The sequence below is a fragment of the Zophobas morio genome, unplaced genomic scaffold (genome assembly GCF_036711695.1).
Source record: "Zophobas morio isolate AGI-343-1 ecotype UQ-CSIRO unplaced genomic scaffold, CSIRO_AGI_Zmor_V1 ptg000020l, whole genome shotgun sequence".
NCBI classification, from domain to species: Eukaryota; Metazoa; Arthropoda; class Insecta; order Coleoptera; family Tenebrionidae; genus Zophobas; species Zophobas morio.
The window spans coordinates 1,371,517-1,389,769 of NW_026972125.1; the positions used below are offsets into that span (position 1 = coordinate 1,371,517).

General features: G+C 30.8%; 1 protein-coding gene across 1 annotated transcript; it reads right to left on the reverse strand.

Moving 5' to 3' along the window:
- Positions 1-675: 675 nt before the first annotated feature.
- LOC135131321 (mini-chromosome maintenance complex-binding protein) lies at positions 676-8,637 on the reverse strand. The gene is made up of 7 exons (XM_064058989.1): positions 8,464-8,637; positions 8,235-8,417; positions 7,519-8,186; positions 7,292-7,471; positions 1,183-1,426; positions 967-1,134; positions 676-918 (listed from the first exon to the last, which is right to left on the reverse strand). The coding sequence occupies exons 1-7, from the start codon at positions 8,551-8,553 to the stop codon at positions 730-732; spliced, it is 1,722 nt and encodes a 573-aa protein (XP_063915059.1). The 5' UTR covers positions 8,554-8,637; the 3' UTR covers positions 676-729.
- Between the last annotated feature and the right edge of the window lie 9,616 nt (positions 8,638-18,253).

Genomic DNA, 18,253 nt, shown 5'->3' on the forward strand with positions numbered 1-18,253 from the left:
AAAGTCAAAATTAAAATCGAAAAACCGAGAAATAGTGAAGCCCAAAATCGAAAAATCGGAAAATTAAAAACTGAAAAATTTCAATTTACAAAAAAATCGATAAATCAAGAAAACGAAAAATGAAAAAACGGAAAGATTGGAAAATGGAATAATGTTAAATTTAAAAAATCAAAATATTGAAAAATCCAAAAGCTGAAAAATCATAGAAATGAGAAATAATCGAAAAATGTAAAATTTAAAAAATCAAAACACCGAAAAATTGGAAAATTGAAAAACCGAAAAGTCGAACTAGCCCAAAATTTATAAATCAAAAAGTGAAAAATTGAAAAAATTTCAATTCAAAGAAATGCGATAATCGCGAAATCGAAATCGAAAAATTGGAAATTCCAAAACTGAAATATTGAAAAACTGGGAAATCAAATAATTGAAAAATCGAGAAATCGAAATATCGTAAAATCAAAAAATTAAAACTGAAAAATTACAGAATTTAAATTAAAAAGAAAAAGATACATTGGGAAATCGAAACATTTTAAAACTGAAAAATTATCAAAAAACGAGAAATCCAGAAACCTAAAATTTTAAAAAATCAAAATATTGAAAAATCGAAAAATTAAGAAACCCCAAAACAATTGTTCTTTTATAAGTACCTCAAGCGAAATGTACATACACACTACGTTTTTGTTAATTTTTATTGTTAACATTAACGGTACAAAATAAAAATAGAGTAAACTATGGACGTTTTTTCAACCTATTTTTGCGCGTTTCTTCCAAAGCGCACGCTTTCTTCCAACACTCCTCGTCGAGACTGTGTTTCCCCTCTGAAATGCACACCAGTCGTGCCAACACGAGAAGATTGTGAAGATCGTCAGCCGAAACGCCGCCCTTTTGTCTCATATTGACAAACTCGTTTTGTACTAACTATTTAAATAAAAATTAGCAACTCATTCTCACCTATTGACAACTTACCTCTTGTATGTCGTCCGATATGTTATAATCGAGCAATCTCGCCGACGTCAAATAAACCCGAATTTCGTTCAACAATTCCGGCTTCAAAAAATGTCGAGCTGCTTGGAGGATTTCGCTGAACGTGTTCAAGTGCATTTCGTCCGGTTCGAGAACAACGTGGACGTCACTCTAAAACCAACACTTCAAACAAAAACACCCTAAATACGGACGACATACCGGCAACATGGACTTTCCTTCCGAGAAAATCAAAAACGGAATGTCGCAGTCGAACTCTATCTGATAGTAGGTAAAATCGTACATTGTTTTTTGGTTTTTAATCGCACTGGCTATGGCTTTCACTCCTGCCACTCCGGCTTCGTTCAGTTTACCCGGGGTCAATTTCGTCTCGTCGACAACGAGATGGGTGTTCGCGCTCAGTTGCAAAATGCTGCTCGTCAAACGGTTAGACGTGTAATCTTTCCTTAAAAACAAAAAGAAATTTAAATTTGGCGCCACTAACAACACACGTCATTCGCTCATTTAAAGCGACCAATCGTGTTACATTCAGTTATGAAGATTTTAAATTTGGCGCTAACAATGACCGATTTCATTGGTTCGTTTAAATTTAGACATTTAGACATAGATTAATATAGATGCGAAATACAAGCTGATTTTGCAAAACCACCCTTATTGACATTGGAGTCCTCAACCGCCAAAGGCAAACGCCAAATTTAAATAGTCGATGCCAATAAAAAAACTTGTTTCACTACAACTCGTCGCCTGAGAACTTGTTTGATCTACAGACCAGAGCGCGCTCAGGCCATTGTCGACTCTAAGCGTTCAGAAGCAATTTGGTTGGTTTGGACTATAATTTCTGCGGGAAATAGAATAGAATAGTAGGTTTTTATAACGACTAAGCGAATATTTTTGGTACATATTTAGATGATTTTACATATTTTGCTTAACTAAAAATTAATTCTTTATTTGTGTTCGATTTCTTGATTTTTGATTTCTCGAGTTTTTGATTTTTCGATTTTTTTATTTTTATTTTTCGACTTTTCGATTTTTTAATTTTTGGAATTTTCGACTTTTTGATGCTTGATTTTTTTTTGTTTCTTCAGTTTTTCGATTTGTAATTTTTCTACTTTTCAAGTTTAAATTTTTCAGTTTTTCGATTTTCCAACTTTCCAATTTTTATTTTATTTTTTTTTATCATTTCGATTTTATAATTTTTTGTTTATTCAATTTTCATTTTTTCATTTTAAACACTTCTGCGATTTTTCGACTTTTGAGTTTTCCGATTTTTCCATTCTCATTTTTAAAATTTTCGAATTTTAGATTTTTCGATTTCTAAATTGCTTGATTTCCCGATTTTTTTATTTTTCAGTTTTTCGGTTTCTTGATTTTCCATTTTTATTTGGTTCTTAAGACTTTTCGATTTTTTAATTCTTCAAATTTTCGATTTCTTTATGTTTCATTTTTTATTTTTCTAATTTGCAATATTTCGAGTTTTCAAGTTTAAATTTTTCAGTTATTCGATTTTCCAACTTTGGAATTTGTCAATTTTTAGATTTTGCAATTTTTATTTATTTTTTTTATTTCGATTTTATAATTTTTTGTTTCTTCAATTTCCGTTTGTCCATTTTAAACACTTTTGCGATTTTCCAACTTTTGAGTTTTCTGATGTTTCGATTTTTCGATTTCTAAATTGCTTGAATTCCCATTTTTTTTTATTTTTCAGTTTTTCGGTTTCTTGATTTTCCATTTTAATTTAGTTCTTAAGACTTTTCGATTTTTTAATTCTTCAAATTTTCGACTTTCTGATGTTTCGTTTTTAATTTTTTTGTTTATTCAGTTTTTCGATTTTTAATTTTTCAAGTTTAAATTTTTCATTTTTTCGATTTTCCAACTTTGGAATTTTTCAATTTTTATATTTTGCAATTTTTATTTATTAATTTTTTTTTACTATTTCGACTTTGTAAGTAATTTTTTGTTTTTCAATTTCAATTTTTCGATTTGCATTTTTTCATTTTAAATTTTTTCAGTTTTGCGATTTTCCAACTTTTGAATTTTCCGATTTTTCAGTTTTTCGATTTCTCGATTTTTCGTTCTTTCGAAAGTTTTGATTTTTCGATTTTTCCATTTTTAGATTTTCCGACATTTCGACTTTTTAATTGTTCGAATTTTCGATTTTTTGATGTTTTAGTTTTCAGTTTTTTAATTTGCAATATTTCGAGTTTTCAAGTTTAAATTTTTCAGTTTTTCGATTTTCCAACTTCACAATTTTTATTTTATTTTTTTTTTGTCATTTCGATTTTATAATTTTTTGTTTTTTCAATTTGCATTTTTTTATTTTAAACACTTGCGATTTTCCAACTTTTGAGTTTTCCGATTTTTCCATTCGCATTTTTAAAATTTTCGAATTTTAGATTTTCTGACGTTTCGATTTTTCGATTTCTAAATTGCTTGAATTCCCGATTTCTTTATTTTGCAGTTTTTCGGTTTCTTGATTTTCCATTTTATTTATATAGTTCTTAAGACTTTTCGTTTTTTAATTCTTCAAATTTCCGACTTTTTGATGTTTCAATTTTTATTTTTTTGTTTATTCAGTTTTTCGATTTTTAATTTTTCAAGTTTCAATTTTTCATTTTTTCGATTTTCCAACTTTGAAATTTTGCAATTTTTATTTTTTTTTTTTTTTTTATTTCGATTTTATAATTTTTTGTTTTTCAATTTCAGTTTTTCGATTTGCATTTTTTTTCATTTTAAATTTTTTCAGTTTTGAATTTTCTGATTTTTCAGTTTTTCGATTTCTCGATTTTTTGTCATTTCGAAAGTTTTGATGTTTCGATTTTTCCATTTTTAGATTTTTCGACATTTCGACTTTTTAATTCTTCGAATTTTCGATTTTTTGATGTTTTATTTTTCAGTTTTCTAATATGCAATATTTCGAGTTTTCAAGTTTAAATTTTTCAGTTTTTCGATTTTTAAACTTTACAATTTTTATTTAATTTTTTTTTCATCATTTGGATTTTATAATTTTTTGTTTTTCAATTTCCATTTTTTCATTTTAAACACTTTTGCGATTTTCCAACTTTTGAGTTTTCCGATTTTTCTATTGTCATTTTTAAAATTTTCGAATTTTAGATTTTTCGATTTCTAAATTGCTTGAATTCCCGATTTTTTATTTTTCAGTTTTTCGGTTTCTTGATTTTCCATTTTTATTTAGTTCTAAAGACTTTTCGATTTTTTTAATTCTTCAAATTTTCGACTTTTTGGTGTTTTATTTTTCAGTTTTTTGTTTATTCAGTTTTTCGATTTTTAATTTTTCAAGTTTAAATTTTTCATTTTTTCGATTTTCCAACTTTGGAATTTTTCAATTTTTATATTTTGCAATTTTTATTTATTAATTTTTTTTTATTATTTCGACTTTATAACTTTTCGTTTCTCGATTTCAATTTTTCGATTTGCATTTTTTCATTTTAATTTTTTCAATTTTGCCATTTTCCAACTTTTGAATTTTTCGATTTTTCAGTTTTTCGATTTATCGATTTTTCGTTCTTTCGAAAGTTTTGATTTTTCGATTTTTCCATTTTTAGATTTTTCGACATTTCGACTTTTTAATTCTTCGAATTTTCGATTTTTTGATGTTTTATTTTTCAGTTTTCTAATTTGCAATATTTCGAGTTTTCAAGTTTAAATTTTTCAGTTATTCGATTTCCCAACTTTGGAATTTTTCAATTTTTAGATTTTGCAATTTTTATTTATTTTTTTATTTCGATTTTATAATTTTTTGTTTTCCAATTTCCGTTTTTCGATTTGCATTTTTTTTTCATTTTAAATTTTTTCAGTTTTGCGATTTTCCAACTTTTGATTTTTCCGATTTTTTAGTTTTTCGATTTCTCAATTTTTCGTTTTTTCCAATGTTCAATGTTTTGCTTCTACTTCTCAATTTTCGATGTTTGATTTTTTGAATTTTTATTGTCTTGATTTTTCGATTTCTCGAGTTTTGAGTTTTTGATTTTTCATTCTTCGATTTTTCTATTCTCATTTTTTAAATTTTTGAATTTCAGACTTTAAATTGTTTCGATTTTTCGGTTCCTCGAATTTCGTTTTTAATTCTTGAAATTTTTGACTTTTTAATGTTACATTTTTCATTTTCTTTGTTTTTTCTGTTTTTCGATTTTCCAACTTCAGAATTTTTAGACTTTGCAATTTTTGTTTTTATTGTTTAAATCTATCGATTTTATTAATTTTTTTCTTCAATTTCATTTTTGGATTTGCATTTTTTCATTTTTAAATTTTTCAGTTTTGCGATTTTCCAAATTCTAAATTATCCAATTTTTTAGTTTTTCGATTTCTCAGTTTTGATGTTTGATTTTTCGAATTTTTATTGTCTTGATTTTTCGATTTTTCGAATTTTTGATTCTTTGATGTTCCGATTTCTAGATTGCTTGAAGTCTCGATGTTTTTATTTTTCAGTTTTTCAATTTCCTGACTTTCGATTTTTTAATTCTTCGAATTTTCGACTTTTTGATATTTGATTTTTCATTTTTGTTTGTTTCTTGGATTTTTCGATTTTTAATTTTTACAGTTTTCGATTTTGCAATTTTTATGTTTATTTTATTTATTATTTCAATTTTATAATTTTTTGTTTTTTTAATTTCAATTTTTCGATTTGAACTTTTTTATTTTAAAATTTTTCCATCTTTCGATTTTCCAACTTTTGAATTTTCAGATTTTTTAGTTTTTCGATTTCTCAATTTTCGATGTTTCGAATATTCGATTTCTAGATGGCTTGAATTCTCGATTTTTTTATTTTTCAATTTTTTGATTTCCTGATTTTCTGTTTTTCCATTTTTAGAGATCTTTCGACTTTTCGATTTTTTAATTCTTCAAATTTTCGACTTTTTAATGTTCTATTTTTATTTATTTTTGTTTCTTCAGTTTTTCGAATTGCAATTTTTCGAGTTTTCGAGTTTAAATTTTTCAGTTTTTCGATTTTCCAACTTTGGAATGAAAATGTTTTGGAAACACTGTGTTCTATTTTGTATGAATTTTTAAATGTTTTTAGTGACAATTTTTGTATGATATTAACAGTGAGAAAAAAAAAAAGAAAAATAAAAATAATCGAAAATTCGGAAAATCGAGAAATCTAATAATGGAAAAATCGAAACCTTAAAAAATCGTAAAACCGAAACATTGAAAAATCGAAATATCGAAGAACTGAAAATCGAAAAATGAAACATCAGAAAATCGAAAAAATGCAAAATTGAAAAACCTAAAATTTAAAACCGAATAATGAAAAATCGAGAAATCAAAACCCCAAATTTAAAAAATCCGATAACTGAAAAAACGAAACACCGAAAGATGGAAAATCGAAAAATAGAGACATCGACAAACAAAAAGTTAAAAGTTGAAAAATTGGAAAAGCGGAAAAATCAAAAAACGAAAAAATGGAAAACTGGAAAAACTGAGAAACCGAAATTTGAAAAATCAAAAACCTGAAAAATCAAAAAATTAAAGAACTGAAGAACACGAAAATCGAAACACTCGAAGGTCAAAAAATGGGAAAATTAAAACGTCGATTAATTGAAAAATCGAAAAATTGAAAGTTTATAAAAGTCAAATTTGAAAAATTTAAAAATCGAAGAATTGAAGAAACGACAATTGAAAAACAGAAAATCTAAAACCGGGAAGTCGAAAAATCAAAAGATTAAGAAATCGAAACACTTGAAAAATTCGAAACCTTGAAAAATTAAACTATCAAAGAACTGAAATGAAAAACCGAGAAATTGAATAATCTAAAATTTTAAATATTGAACAATTAAAATATCAAAAAACTGAAAAATCTAAAATTTAAAAATCGAAGAATTGAAAAAACGACAATTGAAAAACAAAATCTAAAACCGGGAAGTCGAAAAATCGAAAGATTAAGAAATCGAAACATTTGAAAAATTGAAATATGGAAGAGCTGAAATGAAAAATCGAGAAATCGAAAAATCAAAAATTTTAAATATTGAAAAATTAAAACACCAAAAAATTGAGAAGTCAAAAATGGAAAAGTCGAAGAACAGAAATATTGAAAAATCCCATAACTGAAATATCGAAAAACTGAAAAATGAAAGAAAAACTGACGAATCGAAAAACTGAAAAATCCCAAAACTGAAATATCCAAAAACTGAGAATCCAAAGAATCGAAAAATCAAAAAAGTGAAGTCGAAAAATCAAAATAGAAAAATTGAAAAACCAAAAAATGATGAAAATTTTAAATTTGGCGCCAACAATGACCCATTTCATTGGTTCGTTTAAATTTGACATTTATAAATGCGTTCACGTCACTTACTTGGGAACGAAGGTGAGTTCATTCATGTTTTCCAAAGACATGGCCAAGTAGTGACTCTTGGTCACCATTAACTCCAGAAACTTGTACAGTTCTTGCACGTAGTCCAGATTTTCCAGCTGCGGCGTGTTGGAAATATTGAGAGAAAATTTCCCTAGAGCCATCAACTCTTTTCTCAAATATCTGCAAAAAATCGCAAATAAACGGAAGATACGACTTCCAACTCTTACACTTCTGAAATCAAGTTGTAAATGAAATATTCAGCGGCTAGTTCGTCCCCACACAGCAACTGAGTCAATAAAATCAGAAGCTCCTTTCTAACAACTGGCATTCGTTCACTTGGCATTGACTCATTGATTAGAGGATTGTTGTGCTTCAAGGGTTTGAATGAAACGCAATGGATCCTGGGGACGAGAGACGGGGGCGGATTATGAACTTGAAACTCGACGTCGTTCATCTCGTCATCGTCGTGCGTCGCTAGAGACGGATCCACTGATAGAAACCCGACAAACTCACACACGCTATTTATTTTCAAAGAGTCACAATTCTGGTAAACTTTGACATGACAAACTTTCCCATTGGAATCAGGAATGGGGAAATTGAGTAAGTGCTCTTGTGAAACGACATTTGAAGCTTTGTTATTCTTCACTTGCATACATTGTTTTTTGTTATCATTTGACTGCTCCAAGGGGTCACAATTATCAGTTTCCATTTCGTCAAGGGGGCGCTTAGCTTGACTATGACACGACGTAGAGGGTTGAGGGTTATTCGTCAGTTTATAGACACTTTCTTCTAATTTATATGCCCATGTGTTGACCGCAGGGACTGAAATGGCTACGTACGTCTGTCTTTCGCTTCGAACAACTGAGGAGCCATCACCATCGATGATTTCGTGCGGCTACAAGTCAATACTTACTATGTGTTAACACAAGTCATTGTTGTGTACCTCACACGACGCTATATCAATGTATTTTCCCACTCTGGTGGTCACCTTTTTCGTTTCCTCGTTCATAACCTCAAATTTTTCTAAGTAAAATTCGGGCCCGTGCATGTCTTGGATCATGCCTTGGAAGCGGACAAGTCGAGAGTCTTTAAGATCGTGGAGGTCGTTTACGTTTAATAGCGGTATCTGCAATTTAGCGATAGGTTTTTGGTAGAAGTTAAAATTTTCAAACCTTGGTCCAAGTTGTTTCGTCGTTTAACATCTCCAAGAAATGGGTTTCCTGGTCGTACCATTGTAGAGGGGTGCAGTTTAAGATGTCCATCGAGTTATTTACTGGAAAAAAAGAGTTGTTCAGGGACAAAATGTTTGGAGAAGTGAAAACTTTGGCGCCAAAATATTTGCAAAAGATAGGTTATGAAATTTAAATGTCAATGATGATTTTATACATACCGATCTTAATCCATACAAAGAAATTATTTCAATTCTGAGTTCATCAGGAATTTTTAAATAAAATAAACTGGAACGCTGAGGACAATTCGTCAACAAGGTTTAAAATTTTCTGTGGATCTGTGTTTTTGGACGTTGTTGCCTAAAAATGCGAAATGCGAATTTTCGAAAATTTAAAAAATTTCGATATTTCAACGATCGATTCTGGAAAAACGGTTGCAGTTATCAAAAAACCGATGCTGGAAATGAGCTCTAGAGCTAGAAATCTACAAGAAAATGTGTTTAGTTAAGTTTCGAAAATGTCAAAATTTTAGCGAAATTTGAAGAAGGGGGGACCATTAAAAAATTTCAGTTTTTAGAAAGTTGCCTAAAAATTATGAAAAAATTCAGGGACGTAGATCTCGACGCGCTGATTCCAAAAATATAGCATGTTGATGGTCACGAAGCAACATTTTCGAAAAATTCGGTACTAGATGCGAATTTTTGAAAATTTAAAAAATTTCATTATTTCAGCGGTCGATTCTGGAAAAACTGTTGCAGTTATCAAAAAACCGATGCTGGAAATGAGCTCTAGGACTCGAAATCTACCAGAAAATGTGTTTAGTTAAGTTTCGAAAATGTCAAAATTTTAGCGAAATTTGAAGAAGGGAGGACCATTAAAAAATTTCAATTTTTAAAAAGTTGCCTAAAAATTATGAAAAAATTCAGGGACGTAGATCTCGACGCGCTGATTCCAAAAATATAGCATGTTGATGGTCACGAAGCAACATTTTCGAAAAATTCGGTACTTGATGCGAATTTTTGAAAATTTAAAAAATTTCGGTATTTCAGCGGTCGATTCTAGAAAAACTGTTGCAATTATAAAAAAACCGATGCTGGAAATGAGCTCTAGATCTAGAAATCTACAAGAAAATGTGTTTAGTTGAGTTTCGAAAATGTCAAAATTTTAGCGAAATTTGAAGAAGGGGGGACCATTAAAAAATTTCAATTTTTAAAAAGTTGCCTAAAAATTATGAAAAAATTCAGGGACGTGGATCTCGACGCGCTGATTCCAAAAATATAGCATGTTGATGGTCACGAAGCAACATTTTCGAAAAATTCGGTACTAGATGCGAATTTTTGAAAATTTAAAAAATTTCGGTATTTCAGCGGTCGATTCTGGAAAAACAGTTGCAGTTATCAAAAAACCGATTCTAGAATTGAGCTCTAGAACTCGAAATCTACAAGAAAACGTGTTTAGTTAAGTTTCGAAAATGTCAAAATTTTAGCGAAATTTGAAGAAGGGGGGACCATTAAAAAATTTCAGTTTTTAGAGAGGTGCCTAAAAATTATGAAAAAATTCAGGGACGTAGATCTCGACGCGCTGATTCCAAAAATATAGCATGTTGATGGTCACGAAGCAACATTTTCGAAAAATTCGGTACTAGATGCGAATTTTTGAAAATTTAAAAAATTTCGGTTTTTCAGCGGTCGATTCTGGAAAAACTGTTGCAGTTATCAAAAAACCGATGCTGGAAATGAGCTCTAGAGCTAGAAATCTACAAGAAAATGTGTTTAGTTGAGTTTCGAAAATGTCAAAATTTTAACGAAATTTGAAGAAGGGGGGAAAATTAAAAAATTTCAATTTTTAAAAAGTTCCCGAAAAATTATGAAAAAATTCAGGGACGTAGATCTTGACCCGCTGATTCCAAAAATATAGCATGTTCATGATCACAAAGCAACATTTTCGAAAAATTCGGTACTCGATGCGAATTTTTGAAAATTTAAAAAAATTCGGTATTTCAGCGGTCGATTCTGGAAAAACTGTTGCAGTTATCAAAAAACAGATGCTGGAAATGAGCTCTAGAGCTAGAAATCTACAAGAAAATGTGTTTAGTTAAGTTTCGAAAGTGTCAAAATTTTAGCGAAATTTGAAGAAGGGGGGACCATTAAAAAATTTCAATTTTTAAAAAGTTGCCTAAAAATTATGAAAAAATTCAGGGACGTGGATCTCGACGCGCTGATTCCAAAAATATAGCATGTTGATGGTCACGAAGCAACATTTTCGAAAAATTCGGTACTAGATGCGAATTTTTGAAAATCTAAAAAATTTCAGTATTTCAGCGGTCGATTCTGGAAAAACTGTTGCAGTTATCAAAAAACTGATGCTGGAAATGAGCTCTAGAGCTAGAAATCTACAAGAAAATGTGTTTAGTTAAGTTTCGAAAATGTCAAAATTTTAGCGAAATTTGAAGAAGGGGGGACCATTAAAAAATTTCAGTTTTTAGAAAGTTGCCTAAAAATTATGAAAAAATTCATGGACGTGGATCTCGACGCGCTGATTCCAAAAATATAGCATGTTGATGGTCACGAAGCAACATTTTCGAAAAATTCGGTACTAGATGCGAATTTTTGAAAATTTAAAAAATTTCGGTATTTCAGCGGTCGATTCTGGAATAACTGTTGCAGTTATCAAAAAACCGATGCTGGAAATGAGCTCTAGAGCTAGAAATTTACAAGAAAATGTGTTTAGTTAAGTTCCGAAAATGTCAAAATTTTAGCGAAATTTGAAGAAGGGGGGACCATTAAAAAATTTCAGTTTTTAGAAAGTTGCCTAAAAATTATGAAAAAATTCAGGGACGTAGATCTCGACGCGCTGATTCCAAGAATATAGCATGTTGATGGTCACGAAGCAACATTTTCTAAAAATTCGGTATCAGATGCGAATTTTTGAAAATTTAAAAAATTTCGGTATTTCAGCGGTCGATTCTGGAAAAACTGTTGCAGTTATCAAAAAACCGATGCTGGAAATGAGCTCTAGAGCTAGAAATCTACAAGAAAATGTGTTTAGTTAAGTTTCGAAAGTGTCAAAATTTTAGCGAAATTTGAAGAAGGGGGGACCATTAAAAAATTTCAATTTTTAAAAAGTTTCCTAAAAATTATGAAAAAATTCAGGGACGTAGATCTCGACGCGCTGATTCCAAAAATATAGCATGTTGATGGTCACGAAGCAACATTTTCGAAAAATTCGATACTAGATGCGAATTTTTGAAAATTTAAAAAGTTTCGGTATTTCAGCGGTCGATTCTGGAAAAACTGTTGCAGTTATCAAACACCGATGCTGGAAATGAGCTCTAGAGCTAGAAATCTACAAGAAAATGTGTTTAGTTAAGTTTCGAAAATGTCAATATTTTAGTGAAATTTGAAGAAGGGGGGGGGGGGGACCATTAAAAAATTTCAGTTTTTAGAAAGTTGCCTAAAAATTATGAAAAAATTCAGGGACGTAGACCTCGACGCGCTGATTCCAAAAATATAGCATGTTGATGGTCACGAAGCAACATTTTCGAAAAATTCGGTACTAGATGCGAATTTTTGAAAATTTAAAAAATTTCGGTATTTCAGCGGTCGATTCTGGAAAAACTGTTGCAGTTATCAAAAAACCGATGCTGGAAATGAGCTCTAGAGCTAGAAATTTACAAGAAAATGTGTTTAGTTAAGTTTCGAAAATGTCAAAATTTTAGCGAAATTTGAAGAAGGGGGGACCATTAAAAAATTTCAGTTTTTAGAAAGTTGCCTAAAAATTATGAAAAAATTCAGGGACGTAGACCTCGACGCGCTGATTCCAAAAATATAGCATGTTGATGGTCACGAAGCAACATTTTCGAAAAATTCGGTACTAGATGCGAATTTTTTAAAATTTAAAAAATTTCGGTATTTCAGCGGTCGATTCTCGAAAAACTGTTGCAGTTATCAAAAAACCGATGCTGGAAATGAGCTCTAGAGCTAGAAATCTACAAGAAAATGTGTTTAGTTAAGTTTCGAAAATGTTAAAATTTTAGCGAAATTTGAAGAAGGGGGGACCATTAAAAAATTTCAGTTTTTAAAAAGTCGCCTAAAAATTATGAAAAAATCCAGGGACGTAGATCTCGACGCGCTGACTCCAAAAATATAGCATGTTGATGGTCACGAAGCAACATTTTCGAAAAATTCGGTACTGGATGCGAATTTTTGAAAATTTAAAAAATTTCGGTATTTCAGCGGTCGATCTCTGGAAAAACTGTTGCAGTTATCAAAAAACCGATGCTGGAAATGAGCTCCAGAGCTATAAATCTACAAGAAAATGTGTTTAGTTAAGTTTCGAAAATGTCAAAATTTTAGCGAAATTTGAAGAAGGGGGGACCATTAAAAATTTTCAATTTTTAAAAAGTTGCCTAAAAATTATGAAAAAATTCAGGGACGTAGATCTCGATGCGCTGATTCCAAAGATATAGCATGTTGATGGTCACGAAGCAACATTTTCGAAAAATTCGGTACGAAATGCAAATTTTTGAAAATTCATAAAATTTCGGTATTTCAGCGGTCGATTCTGGAAAAACTGTTGCAGTTATCAAAAAACCGATGTTGGAAATGAGCTCTAGAGCTAGAAATCTACAAGAAAATTTGTTTTGTTAAGTTTCGAAAATGTCAAAATTTTAGCGAAATTTGAAGAAGGGGGGACCATTAAAAAATTTCAATTTTTTAAAAAGTTGCCTAAAAATTATGAAAAAATTCAAGGACGTAAATCTCGACGCGCCGATTCCAAAAATATAGCATGTTGATGGTCACGAAGCAACATTTTCGAAAAATTCGGTACTAGATGCGAATTTTTGAAAATTTAAAAAATTTCGGTAATTCAGCGGTCGATCTCTGGAAAAACTGTTGCAGTTATCAAAAAACCGATGCTGGAAATGAGCTCCAGAGCTATAAATCTACAAGAAAATGTGTTTAGTTAATTTTCGAAAATGTCAAAATTTTAGCGAAATTTGAAGAAGGGGGGATCATTAAAAAATTTCAATTTTTTTAAAGTTGCCTAAAAATTATAAAAAAATTCAGGGACGTAGATCTCGACGCGCTGATTCCAAAAATATAGCATGTTGATGGTCACGAAGCAACATTTTCAAAAAATTCGGTACTAGATGCGAATTTTTGAAAATTTAAAAAATTTCGGTACTTCAGCGGTCGATTCTGGAAAAACTGTTGCAGTTATCAAAAAGCCGATGTTGGAAATGACCTCTAGAGCTAGAAATCTACAAGAAAATTTGTTTTGTTAAGTTTCGAAAATGTCAAAGTTTTAGCGAAATTTGAAGAAGGGGGGGACCATTAAAAAATTTCAATTTTTTAAAAAGTTGCCTAAAAATTATGAAAAAATTCAAGGACGTAGATCTCGACGCGCCAATTCCAAAAATATAGCATGTTGATGGTCACGAAGCTACATTTTCGAAAAATTCGGTACTAGATGCGAATTTTTGAAAATTTAAAAAATTTCGGTATTTCAGCGGTCGATTCTGGAAAAACTGTTGCAGTTATTAAAAAACCGATGCTGGAAATGAGCTCCAGAGCTATAAATCTACAAGAAAATGTGTTTAGTTAAGTTTCGAAAATGTCAAAATTTTAGCGAAATTTGAAGAAGGGGGGACCATTAAAAATTTTCAATTTTTAAAAAGTTGCCTAAAAATTATGAAAAAATTCAGGGACGTAGATCTCGATGCGCTGATTCCAAAAATATAGCATATTGATGGTCACTTAGCAACATTTTCGAAAAATTCGGTACTAGATGCGAATTTTTGAAAATTTAAAAAATTTCGGTATTTCAGCGGTCGATTCTGGAAAAACTGTTGCAGTTATCAAAAAACCGATGCTGGAAATGAGCTCCAGAGCTATAAATCTACAAGAAAATGTGTTTAGTTAAGTTTCGATAATGTCAAAATTTTAGCGAAATTTGAAGAAGGGGGGACCATTAAAAAATTTCAGTTTTTAGAAAGTTGCCTAAAAATTATGAAAAAATTCAGGGACGTAGATCTCAACGCGCTGATTCCAAAAATATAGCATGTTGATGGTCACGAAGCAACATTTTCGAAAAATTCGGTACTAGATGCGAATTTATGAAAATTTAAAAAATTTCGGTATTTCAGCGGTCGATTCTGGAAAAACTGTTGCAGTTATCAAAAAACCGATGCTGGAATTGAGCTCTAGAGCTAGGAATCTACAAGAAAATGTGTTTAGTTAAGCATCGAAAATGTCAAAGTTTTAGCGAAATTTGAAGAAGGGGGGATCATTAAAAAATTTCAATTTTTAAAAAGTTGCCTAAAAATTATGAAAAAATTCAGGGACGTAGATCTCGACGCGCTGATTCCAATAATATAGCATGTTGATGATCACGAAGCAACATTTTCGAAAAATTCGGTACTAGATGCGTATTTTTGAAAATTTAAAAAATTTCGGAATTTCAGCGGTCGATTCTGGAAAAACTGTTGCAGTTATCAAAAAACCGATGCTGGAATTGAGCTCGAGAACTCGAAATCTACAAGAAAATGTGTTTAGTTAAGTTTCGAAAATGTCAAAATTTTTCGAAATTTGAAGAAGACCATTAAAAATTGTCAATTTTTAAAAAGTTGCCTAAAAATTATGAAAAAATTCAGGCACGTAGATCTCGACGTGCTGATTCCAAAAATATAGCATACTGATGGTCACGAAGCAACATTTTCGAAACATTCGGTACTAGATGCGAATTTTTGAAAAACTGTTGCAGTTATCAAAAAACCGATTCTAGAATTGAGCTCTAGAGCTCGAAATCTACAAGAAAATGTGTTTAGTTAAGTTTCGAAAATGTCAAAATTTTAGCGAAATTTGAAGAAGGGGGGACCATTAAAAAACTTCAGTTTTTAGAAAGTTGCCTAAAAATTATGAAAAAATTCAGGGACGTAGATCTCGACGCGCTGATTCCAAAAATATAGCATGTTGATGGTCACGAGGCAACATTTTCGAAAAATTCCGTACTCGATGCGAATTCTTGAAAATTTAAAAAATTTCGGTATTTCAGCGGTCGATTCTGGAAAAACTGTTGCAGTTATCAAAAAACCGATTCTAGAATTGAGCTCTAGAGCTCGAAATCTACAAGAAAATGTGTTTAGTTAAGTTTCGAAAATGTCAAAATTTTAGCGAAATTTGAAGAAGGGGGGACCATTAAAAAATTTCAGTTTTTAAAAAGTTGCCTAAAAATTATGAAAAAATTCAGGGACGTAGATCTCGACGCGCTGATTCCAAAAATATAGCATGTTGATGGTCATGAAGCAACATTTTCGAAAAATTCGGTACTAGATGCGAATTTTTGAAAATTAAAAAAATTTCGGTATTTCAGCGGTCGATTCTGGAAAAACTGTTGCAGTTATCAAAAAACCGATGCTGGAAATGAGCTCTAGAGCTAGAAATCTACAAGAAAATGTGTTTAGTTAAGTTTCGAAAATGTCAAAATTTTAGCGAAATTTGAAGAAGGTGGGACCATTAAAAAATTTCAGTTTTTAGAAAGTTGCCTAAAAATTATGAAAAAATTCAGGGACGTAGATCTCGACGCGCTGATTCCAAAAATATGGCATGTTGATGTTCACGAAGCAACATTTTCGAAAAATTCGGTACTAGATGCGAATTTTTGAAAATTTAAAAAATTTCGGTATTTCAGCGGTCGATTCTGGAAAAACTGTTGCAGTTATCGAAAAACCGATTCTAGAATTGAGCTCTAGAGCTCGAAATCTACAAGAAAATGTGTTTAGTTAAGTTTCGAAAATGTCAAAATTTTAGCGAAATTTGAAGAAGGGGGGACCATTAAAAAATTTCAGTTTTTAGAAAGTCGCCTAAAAATTATGAAAAAATTCAGGGACGTAGATCTCGACGCGCTGATTCCAAAAATATAGCATGTTGATGGTCACGAAGCAACATTTTCGAAAAATTCAGTACTAGATGCGAATTTTTGAAAATTTAAAAAATTTCGGTATTTCAGCGGTCGATTCTGGAAAAACTGTTGCAGTTATCAAAAAACCGATGCTGGAAATGAGCTCTAGAGCTAGAAATCTACAAGAAAATGTGTTTAGTTAAGTTTCGAAAATGTCAAAATTTTAGCGAAATTTGAAGAAAAGGGGACCATTAAAAAATTTCAGTTTTTAGAAAGTTGCCTAAAAATTATGAAAAAATTCAGGGACGTAGATCTCGACGAGCTGATTCCAAAAATAGAGCATGTTGATGGTCACGAAGCAACATTTTCGAAAAATTCGGTACTAGATGCGAATTTTTGAAAATTTAAAAAATTTCGGTATTTCAGCGGTGGATTCTGGAAAAACTGTTGCAGTTATCAAAAAACCGATGATGGAAATGAGCTCTAGAGCTAGAAATCTACAAGAAAATGTGTTTAGTTAAGTTTCGAAAATGTCAAAATTTTAGCGAAATTTGAAGAAGGGGGGACCGTTAAAAAATTTCAGTTTTTAGAAAGTTGCCTAAAAATTATGAAAAAATTCAAGGACGTAGATCTCGACGTGCTGATTCCAAAAATATAGCATGTTTCTACAAGAAAATGTGTTTAGTTAAGTTTCGAAAATGTCAAAATTTTAGCGAAATTTGAAGAAGGGGGGACCACTAAAAAATTTCATTTTTTAAAAAGTTGCCCAAAAATTATGAAAAAATTCAGCGACGTAGACCTCGACGCGCTGATTCCAAAAATATAGCATGTTGATGGTCACGAAGCAACATTTTCGAAAAATTCGCTTCTAGATGCGAATTTTTGAAAATTTAAAAAATTTCATTATTTCAGCGGTCGATTCTGGAAAAACTGTTGCAGTTATCAAAAAACCGATGCTGGAATTGAGCTCCAGAGCTCAAAATCTACAAGAAAATGTGTTTAGTTAAGTTTCGAAAATGTCAAAATTTTAGCGAAATTTGAAGAAGGGGGGACCATTAAAAAATTTCAGTTTTTAAAAAGTAGCCTAAAAATAATGAAAAAATTCAGGGACGTAGATCTCGACGCGCTGATTCCAAAAATATAGCATGTTGATGGTCACGAAGCAACATTTTCGAAAAATTCGTTACTAGATGCGAATTTTTGAAAATTTAAAAAATTTCGGTATTTCAGCGGTCGATTCTGGAAAAACTGTTGCAGTTGTCAAAAAACCGATGCTGGAATTGAGCTCCAGAGCTCAAAATCTACAAGAAAATGTGTTTAGTTAAGTTTCGAAAATGTCAAAATTTTAGCGAAATTTGAAGAAGGGGGGACCATTAAAAAATTTCAGTTTTTAAAAAGTAGCCTAAAAATAATGAAAAAATTCAGGGACGTAGATCTCGACGCGCTGATTCCAAAAATATAGCATGTTGATGGTCACGAAGCAACATTTTCGAAAAATTCGTTACTAGATGCGAATTTTTGAAAATTTAAAAAATTTCGGTATTTCAGCGGTCGATTCTGGAAAAACTGTTGCAGTTATCAAAAAACCGATGCTGGAATTGAGCTCCAGAGCTCAAAATCTACAAGAAAATGTGTTTAGTTAAGTTTCGAAAATGTCAAAATTTTAGCGAAATTTGAAGAAGGGGGGACCATTAAAAAATTTCAGTTTTTAAAAAGTAGCCTAAAAATAATGAAAAAATTCAGGGACGTAGATCTCGACGCGCTGATTCCAAAAATATAGCATGTTGATGGTCACGAAGCAACATTTTCGAAAAATTCGTTACTAGATGCGAATTTTTGAAAATTTAAAAAATTTCGGTATTTCAGCGGTCGATTCTGGAAAAACTGTTGC